Source organism: Haplochromis burtoni, unplaced genomic scaffold (assembly GCF_018398535.1).
Source record: "Haplochromis burtoni strain Fernald_Lab_line unplaced genomic scaffold, NCSU_Asbu1 Contig_100, whole genome shotgun sequence".
Taxonomy (NCBI): domain Eukaryota; kingdom Metazoa; phylum Chordata; class Actinopteri; order Cichliformes; family Cichlidae; genus Haplochromis; species Haplochromis burtoni.
This window is the reverse complement of record NW_024582461.1, coordinates 956442-972366: the sequence shown is the minus strand read 5'-3', so window position 1 is coordinate 972366 and position 15925 is coordinate 956442. Positions and strand designations below refer to the sequence as shown.

General features: G+C 39.5%; 1 protein-coding gene across 2 annotated transcripts; it reads right to left on the bottom strand.

Annotated features, from left to right (window-relative positions):
* Positions 1-941: 941 nt before the first annotated feature.
* Positions 942-15250, bottom strand: LOC102289096 (RNA-binding protein 6). 2 transcript variants are annotated; one of them, XM_005927464.3, is made up of 23 exons: positions 15116-15250; positions 14446-14513; positions 11722-13231; positions 11541-11630; positions 11354-11423; positions 10381-10454; positions 7383-7457; positions 6860-7151; positions 6595-6752; positions 6398-6498; positions 6239-6308; positions 5169-5235; positions 5006-5055; positions 4798-4918; positions 3542-3639; positions 2880-3224; positions 2637-2786; positions 2458-2523; positions 2151-2381; positions 1990-2064; positions 1798-1895; positions 1612-1663; positions 942-1520 (listed from the first exon to the last, which is right to left on the bottom strand). In XM_005927464.3, the coding sequence occupies exons 2-23, from the start codon at positions 14490-14492 to the stop codon at positions 1425-1427; spliced, it is 3936 nt and encodes a 1311-aa protein (XP_005927526.1). In that variant the 5' UTR covers positions 14493-14513; positions 15116-15250; the 3' UTR covers positions 942-1424. The 2 variants fall into 2 exon arrangements, with proteins under 2 accessions (XP_005927526.1, XP_042078989.1); XM_042223055.1 differs by having other exon boundaries at positions 5169-5232.
* Positions 15251-15925: the final 675 nt, after the last annotated feature.

Below are 15925 nucleotides of genomic sequence, written 5' to 3'. Positions count from 1 at the left end.
TATTACTGTTAGTCTACATTTGGTAGATTAAGCAAAACAGAAAAGTTATCAAGCTGCACACATTAAAGAAAGCAAATTAGACAGGAGTACAAATAAAAACCTACCGCTTTGTTTTTGGAACACAAAAGAGCAACGGAGGCTTTAATTTGACTCCACATTTGTACAGATGTTTCTGCAGAGTGGCGATGAAAACTGTATTTTTAAAAAAGTGTTTCTGTAGTATTATTATTATTATTATTTTAATTGCCGGGCAAAAATGAGCGTAAAATAAACCAAAAAAAAAACAAAAACACCTGATGTTTTTGTTTCCAAGTAACAAAACCAGGTTTACACTTAACTATGTGGATTTGTAAGTTTAATTGTATCTACTTTACCTGCTGGTTGTTAAGATACGGGTGCAAAAACAAACTGGATTAATTCTTCCAGTTAGGCAAGTTATGGCCCTAAACTAAGCATAAAGTAAAAGGCATGACTGCTCTTGCACACGTGATAGGATGTTGGCTCCCTCCTGCTGTATCTGTTGTTTGTCACACTGATTGCAGCTCCTCACGCTCCCTGTTCTCAGAGTAGCTGGTATGCCAGCACATCATGCAATCCTCTACAGGCACTGAACCACCACTGTAGGTCTTAGTTAAACTCAATAAAAGGAGAGATGGTGATGTTCTGGGTTCTGCAAATTGCAAACATTAAAACTACAATCAAGACTTACTGTAATGAATAAAACAATTTGTCAGAGCTGGTCTTCACCAGCATCCATAATTAGAAATATACACATCCACTTGAGACCTTCGGCTGTCTTCAAGTTGGTGAAGACATCAAACGCATTCTTACTTGATTCAATTATCTCACGCCAACATATAACACGGCATCACACTGCCACCTAGTGGTCAGGAGATGTGTGTGCAGCGGACATGAACCTCAACAGACACAGAAACACGAGGTCAATTTCTTTCTTTTGTTTTTTTACTTAAAATATGCACATATATAATAATTTTAACCATTCAAATTAGAGTGTAAAAAAATCGTTCATTTTAAAGACAAAACCGTCGCCATAGTGACATTTCTTTAAAAGGGCAGGGAGAGAAAAAGACAATCTAGACACATTCACAAATATACATACAGACCACAAAAACAAAACCAAACAAAAAAAGTGGGGGGAAAAGGGCAAAAAGTATTCAAATAAACTGTATTAACACTTCATATACAAAATTCATAAAGTTTTTTGTGTGGGGTTTTAAGCTCCATTGCAGCCTTGCAATGTATTTTTAAGATCTCATTATCTGTCAGTGTTCAGTGTACAAAAATGTGTAATAATACACATTTAATACACAGTAATAATGTCCAAAGGCATTTGTACAGATCTCTCATGCCATGGCATGTTTTTAACATTTCACATATCAAACAGAAGATGTGTTCAGATGAGATCACTCAAGTTCCTTGAACCGTGCAAACATGGCCTTGCGTACTGCTTGTTTGTAGGTGGCATGGTCCCAAACGACAGGCTCCTTCTTCTTCCTTGGCTAGAAAAGAAAAAAAAAAACTCAATAAGATGTCCAGATAACAAAAACCTTTCATAATGCTAAAATCAATCAAATGAAACCCCGCACTTACCGCGACAGGTTCCGCCCCTAAACCAGGCCTCTCGCTGACTTTATTCATTTCCCTAAACACAGGAAACACTGTTAGGCAAATATGACCAGAAGCATGCTTTAAATTTATTTATTTTTACAATTCTCGTAATATTTACTTTGTTTCCCATTTTAGTCACAATAAACACATTTTGATAATGCCTCTTACCTGGAGCTCCCAGCCCAGGTGTTTTGATGCTGTGGTTGTGAGTGATGGTGTTTTCTTCTTTTCTGTTCTGGTGATTTGGGTGCTTCTTTGGCACTCAGCTGTAGAGGATGCAATCACTTTTACTTAGACTACTGAATTATCCACGCAATACCCTCCTCTGCAAACGTTCCCACTCCACGCATGTCCACTTACTTGTCTTTCCTGGTTCTCCAGTGCCTCCAATTCCTTCTTTGACCTCTTAATTTTAAGGTGGATCTCCATATTTTGCTGTGGAAATAACAATGCAAGTTTTAGAGGCTAAATTTGTAGTATCAGTGCCAATAACTGATGATAGACAAGTCAGAGGGTAGTACTTTGTGCAGATCAGAAAGCTGTTGGTGACGGATAAGAGCATCCTTGTTGGGGAACTGCCTTCTACACAACAGACACGCCATCTTCTTCCAGTCAGTCAGTTTGTCGTCCTTTTCTTTTGACTGGCCGCTCTGAGCGGTTTTAACCGTCTCATCCTCCTTTTCTTCCTCCACCTCTTCATCGCTTCCGGCTCCATAGTCTGATGCCAGCATACCCAGGGATCCCATTGGACGCTGAAAACGGAAGCAGATGAAGGTTAAACTGAGAATAACCAAAACACCAAAAATATGACCCAGGAGGAAATCTTACTTTTGACTTCTCGTCTTTCTTAGCAGGAGCAAGGGGCTTCTTAAAAAGATCATCTCCACCTGCAATCTGCAGATGACAGAATAGAAGGAAAAATGATTACAAAACAAAAGAAAGCAATAGCTGTTACTCCTGCATGTGAAATCGAGTCGACTCAATTATGATGTTTGGGGGTCCCTAACCTTCCTTTCAAATACAGCGAAACCAGCATCGGCCGATTTAGACTGCCTCTTATCGTCGTCTGTTCCGGTCTTCAGCAGAGGAGATGGAGCACGCACAGTTTCCTTTTGACGATTCTGGATCTTCGCCCAGCGCTCCATATCTTTCATTATCTGCAAATAGGAAAAAAAACATTTCTCATCTATTTGCCCCCTGCACACATTTATTTAACATTATGCACAGCAGATTTGCTACATAACTGATACCTTGACAGCAGCTAGGCTTCTTGGCTTCTCCTCCTTATCCTTCTCTTTGTCCTTTTTAGCAGAGTCGTCACCTTCTTTGTCCGGAGCAGCACCAGAAACTGAGCCGGGCTCCTGAGCTGAGCTGGCAGCTGAAACTGGTGCTGGAACCGTTGAAGCCTGAAGTGACACTGACGGCTTCTTCATTTCTAGAGGAGCATCTGCTGCTGGGTTTGAAAGAATGGCCTGGTCTTCAGCCGTCATGGTAACAGGTTGGTTATCTGCAGAGTTACTTCCTGGGACTGGGACATAGGTCTTTGACACAGCATCCCAGTACAAGTACTCCTGGGCTTGAGCATTATAGAAATACTACACACACACACACACACACACACACACACACACACAGAATAAAAATTAAAACCTCTATTCAAATTCCCTTTGGGGTTGCTTAAAAATCTGCTAAATTAAATCAAAGCATCTTCTTATTACTTAATGATTGGGTCGTAATTTTTAATCACCTAAACAATCCATCTTCTCAAAAAGAAGTTGGAGGTACTGGGTAGATGTTTTAATTATGCAGTGAAATCTACAACATACAAACTCGTATTCACATTCTTCACAGCAATCATTAATCTCACTGACTCACTAAACTTTGCACTTTTTTAGGCAGTGTGGAGGCTCACCCTGGAGTTCGGATCGTAGTATAGCGTTGTCTCCGGATCGTAATAGAAGCCTGACGTGGCATCATACAAGTAGCTAGACGTGTCTGGAATTTCAGCTCCTGGAGTAAGCATAGCAAATGAATAAACATAAATACATTGGATGTAGGGGTGGGCGGTATAAACTGTATACGGTAGAAACGATATAAATTTGGCCAACGGTAGAGCTTTTGACTATACCACTCTACCGCGCTAGGGCACAGCAGTATCATCTGCAAATTATGCCGGGCAACAGTAATAACTACGAGACGAAGCACTTTTGGAATATGGGAAAAGCCAAAAACGGCGCTTCCCCCACTTCCGAAACATTGATTCATTAATACTGAATTCTCTCGCAGCTGCTCTATTCCCATGTTATTGCAGTATATTAATGACTAACCTCGTATTGTGGATGGATTATCTCAGTTGTTCTCCTGACTGAAGTTTGGTCCGTTTATAGCATCCTTCCATGCGATTGCATGTGTCCCTGACCACCAGAAACCCTCATGTTAACTTTTATCCAGTGGAAAAAGGTTAGCGTTCATCCTTCAGCTTCACTATGCTAATGTTATGCTAACGTAGCTGTTTTGCTAGCAATCATGTAGTACATCATTATATACCCGCTAGTCCAACTTCAGTAACCCTACATTCAGTAACCCTACAAACGTCACTGCTGTGTAGTTTTCTCTCTTCATTTATGTTGGAAGTGATAGCAGAGCTGTACGTTTTAATTTTTTCAAAAATCTCTCAGTCAGAACATGGCATATCATGTTTAAGTGGAAACTAGCGAGCTAACTTCCTGCTAACGTCGAACTCCGATGAATTTAATAAATTCTGTTTTCATGGATGTTAAACTTAATTGTTACACCTGGTAAAGCAGCAACGCTGATCATTTTATTAAATATGAAAGAATTTAGACAGTTTTAACTCTCAGTGTTGCCGCAGTGTTTGTTTGACTTTGGAACCTGGGCCGTGTACCACATAAAATCGGTTCAAAGTCAGTAAGCACAACCAGAATTCATACATAAGGTACACTGTTGATTTTTGAGAAAATTAAAGGATTTTAAGTGTGCCTTATAGTGTGTAAAATACGTTATACAGAAGAAAAGAATATATCGCGATATATACATTTACCACACATGCTTCAAATTATACCTTGATATGGATTTTAGGCCATATTGCCCAGCCCTAATTGGATGGTAGATGATCCTAAAAAAAAAGACCCATTTAAACAGTCTAACCATAAATGTAGGCCTGTGATCCGTCTGTGGTAGCTGCCATCCCAGAAGACTCTGTGGTCACATGAGTTCCAGCCAACTGGTATGATGGATCCACAGTTGGAGGTGCAAGATAGCCAATTCCCTTTGAGGGGTTGAAAAATAAAGACAGTTATATGGTCACATTTCAGACAGCATATTTGCAACTTTGCTCTTTTGGTATGCAACCTACCAGGGTACCGCTGGGGTCTAATGGCGGCGCAGCATTAGACATCGCAACACCTGAGGAGAAACAATAGTTTTTAAATTTAAAAAATAAAAATAAAAAAAATAAATAAAAAAAGAATTATAACCAACAGGAGAGACACACTAGACTGTATCTGAGAAAGAGTCACCTTGCATTCCAGTAAGAGCACCAGTAGGTGGCTGCAAGAACTGTGGAGGTTGTGGAAACTGCTGCTGCTAAAACACAGAAAGAAAATAGATCATCTGAGTTTGCATCATTCACTTCAGCAATTAGAGAGCACTGCACATTTAATAATGCTGACTCTTATTACTTAGATATTTGTTTTTGAAACCCCAGAACTACTACCACCTCGATGAAGATGCAGAACAGCAGTCAATACCTGTTCACATACTTTTGCATAACACCTAAACATCAATAGTCAATGTAACTCATTGCTGACAAATCATGATGCATGGCAGCACTTGTCAATTAGTGATGCTTTTCATTTTACTTTATTTCCCTAGCTCCTCCTTCCTTCTAGCCTCTTTATCCATCTTATTCAGTAAGTCTGCCCCAGGGCAGCTGTGGCTACAACTGTAGCTTGCCTCCACCAGTATATGAATGTGAGAGTGAATGAATAGTGGAATTGTAAAGCGCTTTGAGGGAACCCAAAAGACGCTATATAAATGCAATCCATTATTATTATTATTATTATTCACTTTCAATCATTCCCTTCTCTCATTCCACTTTTCTTCACCTCCCTTCTCATCCTCACATCCTCCCCCACTGTCATTATCCAACTACTTTACCTTCATATAACTTTCACCCTCCTGTTAGCCCTCTATTTTTCCCACCTTGCTTCTTCGCTTTTTAACAGTAGCTGCCCTTTACAGCACAGCATGGTAGCTCAGTGACGAGTAATGCAGTCTAACAGACAAACTACATCACCTCAACCTGGGCGACCAGGTGTTTGTTTGGAGTTCTGTGTTCTCCTTAGTCATTATCATTAGAAATCAAAGCTCTGGAGTTTAGTAGTATTTGTACAGAACTAATATTATAAACCCTTTTAAGCGGTTATGATCTTAATGAAATTATGCACTTAAATTCACTTTGCCTACTGAACTGAGGAAGGGGTCACTGCTTGGAGCTCCCAATAAAAACAAAAAAAAAAACCCTTCATGAGTTTAACATTCAAAGATGCAAGTTTCTATAATTTTTTTTATAATTACCACAACTTACCCCGATTATGCTGCCGTCAGGTGGAAACCCAAGGATAGAAGTGTTTGATTTCTCAACATCTTTTTTGACACTGAAGGAAAACCAAAAAGAAAAAAAAAAAGTAAAGATTTTTCTAGTGAACATGTCTGATTTGAAAATCTTTGCAACACAGTTACTTACTTTTGGTTCTTCAGGGGTTTTGCAACCTCAGCATATACTCTGACTCCATCGATATAAAGGGGCCTGGGTTTAGTGAGGAGTTCAACCAGACGTGTCACTTGCTACAAAAGAAGAAACAATGGTATGTTCCGAATACTGAACAAATAACCCCATTACAAACTCAACAAGAATGGAAAAGTAGCGATATCTGGCAGTACCTCATGGGAGTCCATGTCAACAAAGCAGAAGCACTTTGATCCAGGTGGTTTGCCTTTCACTAGACGAACATTTCTCTCATCCAAATAAGCAAAGGGATCCAAGGCTTTCAGGATAGTCTCAACTGTTGTTGTGGACTTCACATTTTTTATTATCATGGCTGTAACAGTGACAACAATTTTTTACTTTAACTGTATTAGCACATAACTGAATAAACATATTCATCCATATCAAGATACAAAGGACAACAAATTGAAGTTCGCATACTCTTGCTGTCTTTAAATACGGAGTCAGACTGTTGTGAGGGGTGATGAGGAAGGTTGCGGTTGTTCCAAGACTCTGCCTGTTGCTCCGTATCATGCTGTTGAAGCCGCTGGTCCACCTGCTGCTGCCAGGCCTCTGGAGTGAGGTCAGAGCTACGCTGCCACTGACTATGAGAAAAGGTCTCAATCGGATCCTTTGGTCTGGACCCATTCAGGTTCATCTTCAGCTCTTCCAAAGGTTCATCTGATATGGGCAATTGGGGCTCCTGGATTTGAGGTACTTTGTGATCTGATTCCTGTAGCAAGAGAAAATGCGAGCCATAAATTTTAAAAAGCATTTTTTCACGTCATCTTTTACTTAGATATTAGCTTTATTTTATTTACAAAGTCATCTTGCTCCTATAAGCTAGTACAAGTTACTATTGTTGCTGTTTTCTATTAATGTAAGCCCAATAATCAATGTGTTCTGATAATTCAGAAGAAACTGTTTTTTGAACTGAAGAACTAAAGATTCTTTATTCACTCACATGAACACGTCTTTCACACTCTTCTGGCTGGATATACTTAATTGAAGTAGTTCTAGTGCCAACCTTTATAGACCCCTGAAAGAAGAACAGAAAATACCAGTCAACACTAAACTTCCCAGTTACTCATATCTAAAATACCAGTGACACCCAACATGCACTGTGGCAGGTTTAGCCCTCCTCTCTTCTATGAGGACAAAATGGGCCATCACTAATGAAAAAGTGCAAAGCCCATGTCCATGACCCATGCTACACATGGGTCATTAGTCCCCGAAAAAACAGCTAGTTGAAAGGGGACCACAAATAAGCGCTGTCTATGGATTATATTCATTACTACTCTATCAATAGATAAAATTATCATGTGGGCCATTATAATCTCACATTTCTTGAGCCAAAGTAACATGCTGAAATGTATTTTTTGCCCAACCAAAACCCAAAGCTATGCAACTCACTATTAAACAAGAAAAGGACAGGGAACCCCAAACTGAAGAGCTAAAATAGGCAATGTTTTTCTTCCTTTTCTTTTTTTGTCAAAAATAACTGCGATCATGCCAATTTTTTCCCCCTCTCAATCCACCAGCCTTATTAAACAGTCAGCACATGAAGTCTGAGAAGTGTCATTAGAATCAGATTATCTACAGTTGTCCCTTTCTCACATGGAGCACGCAGTAGATATGTCCACATTTGATGCATTGTCAATACTAAAAACACTCCAGAGAGTTGCATAGTCAGAGCGGGTAGGAGGCTGGACACATGGCGCCCACTGCTCCTTGCGAAGTCACCAAAACTGCACTAGTCTCACATTTGCAGAATCAGATATAACGCAGACTTAGATATAGAGAGCTGGTCCAGACATTAGAAATTTCACTCTTGGTCTACAAGACAGCCATCCACGGAAGAATAAAGGTCACTCTAAAGTTCTAGATGAGAACCAAATTCTGAGCAGATGAGTTGTACAAACCAAACATTGCCACTGTAAATAACCCATTTCCAACACCAGGCTGTATCTGCATGAGATGTATCCAAGCAAAACCTACAGTACGTATAAATGTTTTTACAAATTTTGAATCATTTATCATCCATAACACTGTGGAAGTCAAAAATGCATCTGAATGTGGCCAGTGTGTCTTCATTCCAGAGCCATTATTTTACCCCCCAAAAACTAGAGCCATCCTTTTCCTCTCCCAGGAGTTTCAAGGTGGATATTCAAATATTTGTCATTAAAACCTGACAACTGATTCCATTGGCGTATGTTTTTTTGAACGAGCCGATCACAAGCTGCTGAACATGTACAAAAATAAATAAGTTATTGGTGTAATAAAGGTGAAAAGCAAAACAGTCAACTTGAGCCAAAACAGCTACACATTTCAGCAAAAATCCAACTGGCCAAGATAAGTCAAGATCAAAGTTGCTCCAAGCAATCCAAAGGCCGATATCGAAAACCACAAAAACAAATAAATAACTGATGAGTTCAAGAGGCCAGCAAGAATTTGCAAGACTTGCATTCTGAGAAAAAGTTGAAGATAAATGAAATTGAACCAAAAATATAAGACATACTGCAGAAACCTGAAGACAAGACTGTTTGCAACTGTGTCTTGAAGCTTTGTGAATCTGTATTCCCCACTTTCAGGCATTCCATGAAAATTTGTGCAGTCAGAGAATCCATCCAATAAATGTTGTGGCATAGCAGCAAAAACAGAAATGTCAACATAATGAATGACCCTAAAGGAACAGTCAGCGGCTCGATCACAAATCAAACAGCTTCATTACGAGGAAACGCCAAAATAACTTTCTTGGCGATTCAACAACAGCTGAAATAATATAGTCAAGATATCGTCCACTTATTTCAGTTTGCACCAAAGTCGTGAAGCAACAAACTACAGCGCCAAGCTGCAAGCACAGCTAAAAGCTCTCGAATGCAAAGTAGTTACAGACATTATAGATAAGTGGGTATTCACTATAATGCTTTACCTGTCCTAAAATTACAACTGGAAAAGGTTTCAATCAAGACCCCAAAATAATAATTTGAATGAAGACAGCCAGCAACACAGCTTACAGCCACCACACACAACTCCTACAAAACAAATACGGTCAACTGGTGAAAAGTGACATCTTTCAGCTACTTCAATCAATCAGTTACATTTCAGCTACAATACTGTTTTTCAACCCCAAGCCTCAAGATGAACCGACTGTCACCTTCTGATATGCCTTCAAACTCTATTCCTCAAACTTGGAATCTTTCAAAGGGTGCCGGTACAGAAAACGAGCACCAATCAGCCTCCTTTTTCCCCCCATTTTATGGGAAATCCCGTGAAAATTGCTGTGTAAAATGTTAAAACTTGTAGCTGCTTACTTGAAAACAAAATGCCACCACAAGACATAAAGGCACCCATGTGTCGCAAGCAGCAAAAAATTTCCTTTGGTCTTCATAACCAAATAGAGTAAACGTTCGAGTTTAAAAAGAATAAATGTTAAAAATCATTGATTCATTGTAGATAATGAGACTAGCTTTTCATCAAACGTTAAACCATGCAAGAACTATATTTATAGTTTCTGGTTAAATATGTTGTAGTGTTACTCGTTTGGCACATCATGGCTGAAATCTGAAAAGTTAGGACTAGTAATCAATAAAAGGAAAACCAGTTACTGTCTGTACATACTGTTTTAAAGTCGTATTTTTTCTAGATCGACTTAATAGGTTATCTGTGGCATTATTATGGCTGTGTGGATAAGCACTGATATGTTAATAAAAGAGATTAGGACCATCTATTAAAATATATATGTATATATACATATATATATATATATAAATAATAAGAAAAAAAAAAAGCTCTCTTAAACTGTCGACATCTGACATCATCTCCTCAGCCAAGATGACTTCACTAAGAATTAAAGCAATCCCTTCCATGGTTCTCTTCCTCCCCATTTAATAAATGCCCCCTCAACCCCTAGTAATCCTGATGGAAGAGATGGCCTTCGTAGAGTGACGAGGATGGGCCACCTTGTTGGACTCCATGAAGTGGACTGCATCCTCGAGGTTTAAAAACTCCACATAGGCCGTATCGTAGCTGTAACCTGGGGACAGCATTTGAAATACAGATGGGTTTTTGTTAGTCAATGCCAGTAATGATAGTCACCCAGTGAAACATTACAAGAATGCATTTGTGAATACATCGAGACAAAGCGAGCGAATTTTCACACCTTTACCGACACCCATACCTTTTCAGGAAAACTTTTAGTTTATGCCTTTTTTTTTCTTAATCAGTCTTCAGATGACTGACGACATTTCAGACTCGTCATGAAAGGCTTTGATAAGCCAAGCCTTAACAAACCACTGGCAAGTGAGTGTTTGAGTAGAGAGCACCATGGAGACAGAAAAATTTACAATTTGTGTTCATATCTAATCAAAAACGAAAAAAGGCACCCATTTCTGTGAGGTGTTTTGATACATTTGACATGATCTTCACAAAAAAGCTCAGCATCATGAAGGCACTGCGTGTACAGCGACCCACTGAGGAAAACTTTCACACTAAAGCAGATGTTTAAATCAGGAAGATGAACAAAGCGCCAGCAGCGGGCTTTCCATTTCAGATTGGCAGACATCTTTTCCCCCTTGATCAGAGTACTTGGATAGCGTCCCCGAAGGACACATCCAGCAAGTCACATGCCACACGTCTTTTTTCTGACGGGTCACCAAATATCACTCTCCAAAAGCTGCTAATATTTAATCTTGCTAAGTCTTTTTAAGCGCTGGCAAAGACCCCAGGTCCTCAAACATGAAAAAGGATTGCAGAAACACCCCACCCCCCTGCTTCTTTTCACTGAGCAAGTTACCAGAGACAACCAACAAGAAAAGCAACCAAGAATGTAAAGAAATAAAGAATGCGGAGGTTCGAATGTCGTAAAAGCGAATCGTCAGGACAGACTAGCGAGAAACTGTCCCAAACAGTTCCACAAAGAAATTTCATTCTTACCTGGCACAACCTTCTTGATTTTCATCCCCTGCATTGGCACACCATCACGAGCTGCAAAAGCACCAAGAATCTGCAAAACATTTCAAAATGAGTAAGCTATGTCATGTCTGTCTATGCCAATTAAAAACACAGTATGGTTTAAAAATAGATAATGTAAAAGACAAGGTTGCATTTCCATTTCAATTACCTGCTCCATTGTGGCAGTCTTAGGAATACCAGTTACAGATATAGTATTGGAAACGTTGTCTTCCATTGATGCACTCCTGTAATCTTGATCCTTTCAGGCAGCAGCCATTAAAATATTCAAATATTATTAATACAATATATTGTTAAACAAATACTAGTGAGGAAAAACAAATTACACATACCTTGGAACCAGAATCGCTAAACTTTGAAGGTGAGATTGGTTTAGACTCTTTAAGGAGTTTCTCTGGAGCTTGAAGTTCTTCATGTTTGTAGTCAAAAACCCCTCCAGAGCCTGTTCTGTAATCAATGTCCCTATAGTCCTGATCTCTTGCCTGTATAGTGCTGCTGCTTGGGAAGTCCTGTTCGGGCCCTAGCTTACCCCTTCCAGGTCCTTGATTTGGTGGGATATCCTTCATCTCTTTAAAGCGATCAGTTGGCTCCTGAATTTCGTGTAAAGGATGATTCTTCTCCAAAGGCGGTCTTTCATCACAATTTGATTTATTGTGAATATGCTTTGGGTCTCTTTCTCCAAGCCAATGTTTACCCTCATTTTCTCTTCCTTGAGGGCCAGTAAGGGGACTTATTTGTGGAAGTGGAAGATCTTGTGGGCCTTTGCTTCCAATTGGTGGTAGACCCATGGGAGGAAAGCGATCACGAGAAAAGCCAAGATCCTTCCGTGGAAAGTCAACAGATGGTCTATCCCGCTCATTAAAGCCTGGTGGATCCCTAATATTCACATCTCGGCCAAAACCTACAGGTAAGCTGGGTTCAGGTACACCACCCATACCTTTGTTGAAGAAAGAGTTGCCATCCTTTCGACGGTTCTTCCATTCTTCTGCAAGTGTCATCTCTTCACCACTCCGATAATCCATAAGGGGACTGTTACTCTGCTCAGAATATTCTCTCTTTCTGATAGTGTCTACTGGACCCATAAAGTCTGACCTAGGAGGACCGACATCTGGAGGTATGTCTGGTCTTCCTCTGTTTTGTGGAGGGACATCATTATTTCCGAATCTTAAAGGAGATCGATCTCTACCTCTAAATTCAGCTGAAGGTCCAGGACGATTTCTGAAATCCATATCAGAATCAAAGCCACCCCTTGCATTGAAAGGCGGCCCTCCTCTCCTGTCAGTGTCCATCATTCTCCTATCACGTGCAGCCATGTCCATATCATAGCGACCTGCCTCTCCCATTGGTGGTCTGTCATGCATGTCTATAAATCCATCCTTTCGCTCCATTTGATCCATGGGGAACCCTCTTCTTCCATCAACATTGGGATTGCTAAACCGTGGCATATCGTAATGGAATGGTTCCCTCTCCCTCATATCCATAAACCTGTTTGTTTCTCGAGGCGGCATACCCCTGCCTCCCATATCTACGGAGTTCCTGCCGGGCCCAGGGAGACCTGAAGAATTCATAAGTTTGTCTCTAATGGAATTTTCATAGTGCCGCCGAAGACTGAAATCAGGCTTTTCTCCAGGTCTGAAGAACTCTCTGTTTGGCTCCCTTCCTCGCATATCATGTTGGTCCATATCACGCCCCCTCATGGGTGGCCCATCCATCCTCCTCATTTCCATAGGCGGCAGATCAAGGGGTCTTGGGCCCATATGACCTATATTCATCCCATCTCTACCTCTATAGTCAGGCATGGGACGATCTCTGCCCCCAAACATTTCTCCACGGTGATCACCACTGGAATATATTAATATTTATTAAAATATTATTTAAAACAAAAAACAGGTGCAAGCATGGTAGAACTAAGTGACATCCAATGATTCAGTTTAATTGAATTCACTGAGGCTTTATTAGCATGGGTTTCATGAAACAATAGTGCAAAAGCATCAGAATTTATCAAGCTATTTGGATAGTACATCATGACAATAATCTGTACATCATGACAATAATCTGTACATCATGACAATAATCTGTACATTAATACAGTTTTATGCTTTATGTTGACAACATGAAAATACAATGTATCACATGCATATCTGTGTGCATAGGTAATTTAAAGTCCTTAAGTTGTGGCATGTTAATTAAGAATAGGTATTCTTTGAAAGAATATGTATTATGTAGATTTTGTAAATTTAAATATACAAAATCTGAGGATTTACTTTGTTAAAGCAACTTTTACATTTCAGAAAATGAATGTCTGTCTTAACCTCACTTGCTTAACAGTTATCACTGACCACATATAACCTTCATATCATCTTAAGATGTTTATTCTTTTCCATTTTCAAAATAGGATTGATTACATTTTTATACCACCAGCTGTATAGTTTTACACCAACTGGTGTTGGGCTAGGAGTGGGAACTGTATCGTTTCTGAGAAGGACCAGTTAGTCCCAGCACCAAATGACACAGCAGCTGTTGTGTGTGGGGAGATTTAGCATGCAGGTTTTTATAGGTTTGGAAAAACATTTGAGTGAGAATCTACATGTATTTGTTTGTGGTTCTTTGTCTACATGAGAAATGCCTTTACAGACTTTTGCTAATAAAGGTTCTGACATGTCCCCCATTGTGTAGTGCTGAGTGGACCTCATACTTCACTACTCTACAGCAAAATGGATAATCTTAAGCCAGATTTGACAGTGAGCGGATATGTTTATCCAGATCAATACAAACATTCGATGGTTCAAGGTAGGTAGCAAAATGTAATGCATAACTTTTTCAAATTAATGATAGTGCCAAATCACATCAGCAGTCGCTTAAATGCGCTATAAGTTGTAAGGCAAAGACCCTACAATAATTATATAATAATCTTTCAAAATATGCAAATACATTTCCTACTGCATGCAAATAGCATTACAGATAAAAACATGTGAAATTGGGCAGAAATAAATATATATACACAATAGCACATCTTAAAGTCAGTATGCGCTTATGACTAAATGATGCTCGTTTACCGAAAGGGTGGTCCTCCCCGTGGTCCTTGACCTGGTCCATCCCACATTCTTATAAGTCAGTATCCTATCTGCAGAGTAAAAAAAAAACCAATTTGCGTTATTATCCACACCATCTAAGCTACCTATGGTACATCGGTCATTTAATAATAAAGATGATAACTACTGGGCTTTGACAGAAAAAAAACCAATAGGACTGATCAGAAATCTTTGAATGCACAGTCACGTGAAGTGTCCATTTATATGTCAGGAAGAGCACTATTAGGCCGAAACAAAGATGATTTTCAAAAGATGGCTGCACGGGATAAACATGCAGTGTGGCGTGAGTGCTAATGGTTGCCCACAAAAGAACGGCTCGCTAATTATAGCCATAGGTAGGCCTCACAAAACTACGCCACAACATAGACAAACAATGATGTCCTACTAATTGAACTGCGAAGGAATTCAACGACACGATCGAATCATTTCATCAGCGACAGTGTTTTAACTTGTAAGACCGTTGTAACAAAAGTCAGTCTACCGTAAGTGATGAGTGACGCTATCGAAGCTAACGTAACTTGGCTAACGATTAAAGGACGTTTTCGTTTTCCAAGCTTCCAACTGCGCAGCACCTTCACCAAGGCTTATTTTTTTTACAGTATTATTACGTGTATATTCAGTGTATGGAACCCACCTCGGTTGCTCCTCGAGCTGAGAGTTGATACTGCGAGAATTTGTCGCTCAGACCGTCGATGGCTTGAACGAACTGCCGAAAAATGGAGGCGTGTGCTCTTCTTCTACAGCTGCTGCAGCGCAGACTCGTCTTCTTCGTTTTTGTTATACTATACCTATGCAGGGAGAATTGCTGCCACCCAGCGGTTATTAAATACAATAATAACAAGAAGAAGAAGATGATGATGATCTCCTCCCACTGCACCCCAAAACTTTCTCTGTGGTCTTTCTCTTTTACCTCCTGTCTGGAAGTTCCATGTTCCACTGCCTTTGTCCAGTAGATCCATTATCCTTCCTCTGCACATGTCCAAACCATTTCAGCCATCCCTCTCTAATTTTACCTCTATGACGTGCTTTCTAATTTCTAATCCTGTCCTTTCTGGTCCCTCAAATGAAAATTTAAGCATCTTCCACTCTGCCACCTACAGTTCCTCCTCTCCTTTTTGTTAGTGCCTCATAATAATAATAATAATAATAATAATAATAATAATAATAATAATAATAATAATAATAATAATAATAAGTTTCATATTGGGTGTCCAATTGAGTTTAGTTTTCAAAAGTCACTGAAAATCCAATTTACCACAGACAATTATAGAAGCCCCATGCTAAAGTCTAAAGCTTAAAGGCACAATAAACAATATAAATATTGGCTGGGACATTTTATGAACATGCATGTGTTTGCATATGTTGCATCTATTGTTTGTTTTCTGTGTCAGCAATTATCACAGTTTTTAATTAAATACACTTTCTTGGTATAATATTACTGGAA

Excerpts from the sequence above, each read along its gene's own strand:
- LOC102289096 (XM_005927464.3), bottom strand. The coding sequence starts at position 14,492 with ATGTGGGATGGACCAGGTCAAGGACCACGGGGAGGACCACCCTTTCG. Across the intron at positions 11,631-11,721 it reads TTAGCGATTCTGGTTCCAAG|GATCAAGATTACAGGAGTGC; the intron begins GTATGTGTAATT and ends GCTGCCTGAAAG. Across the intron at positions 3,225-3,541 it reads ACTACGATCCGAACTCCAGG|TATTTCTATAATGCTCAAGC; the intron begins GTGAGCCTCCAC and ends GTGTGTGTGTAG.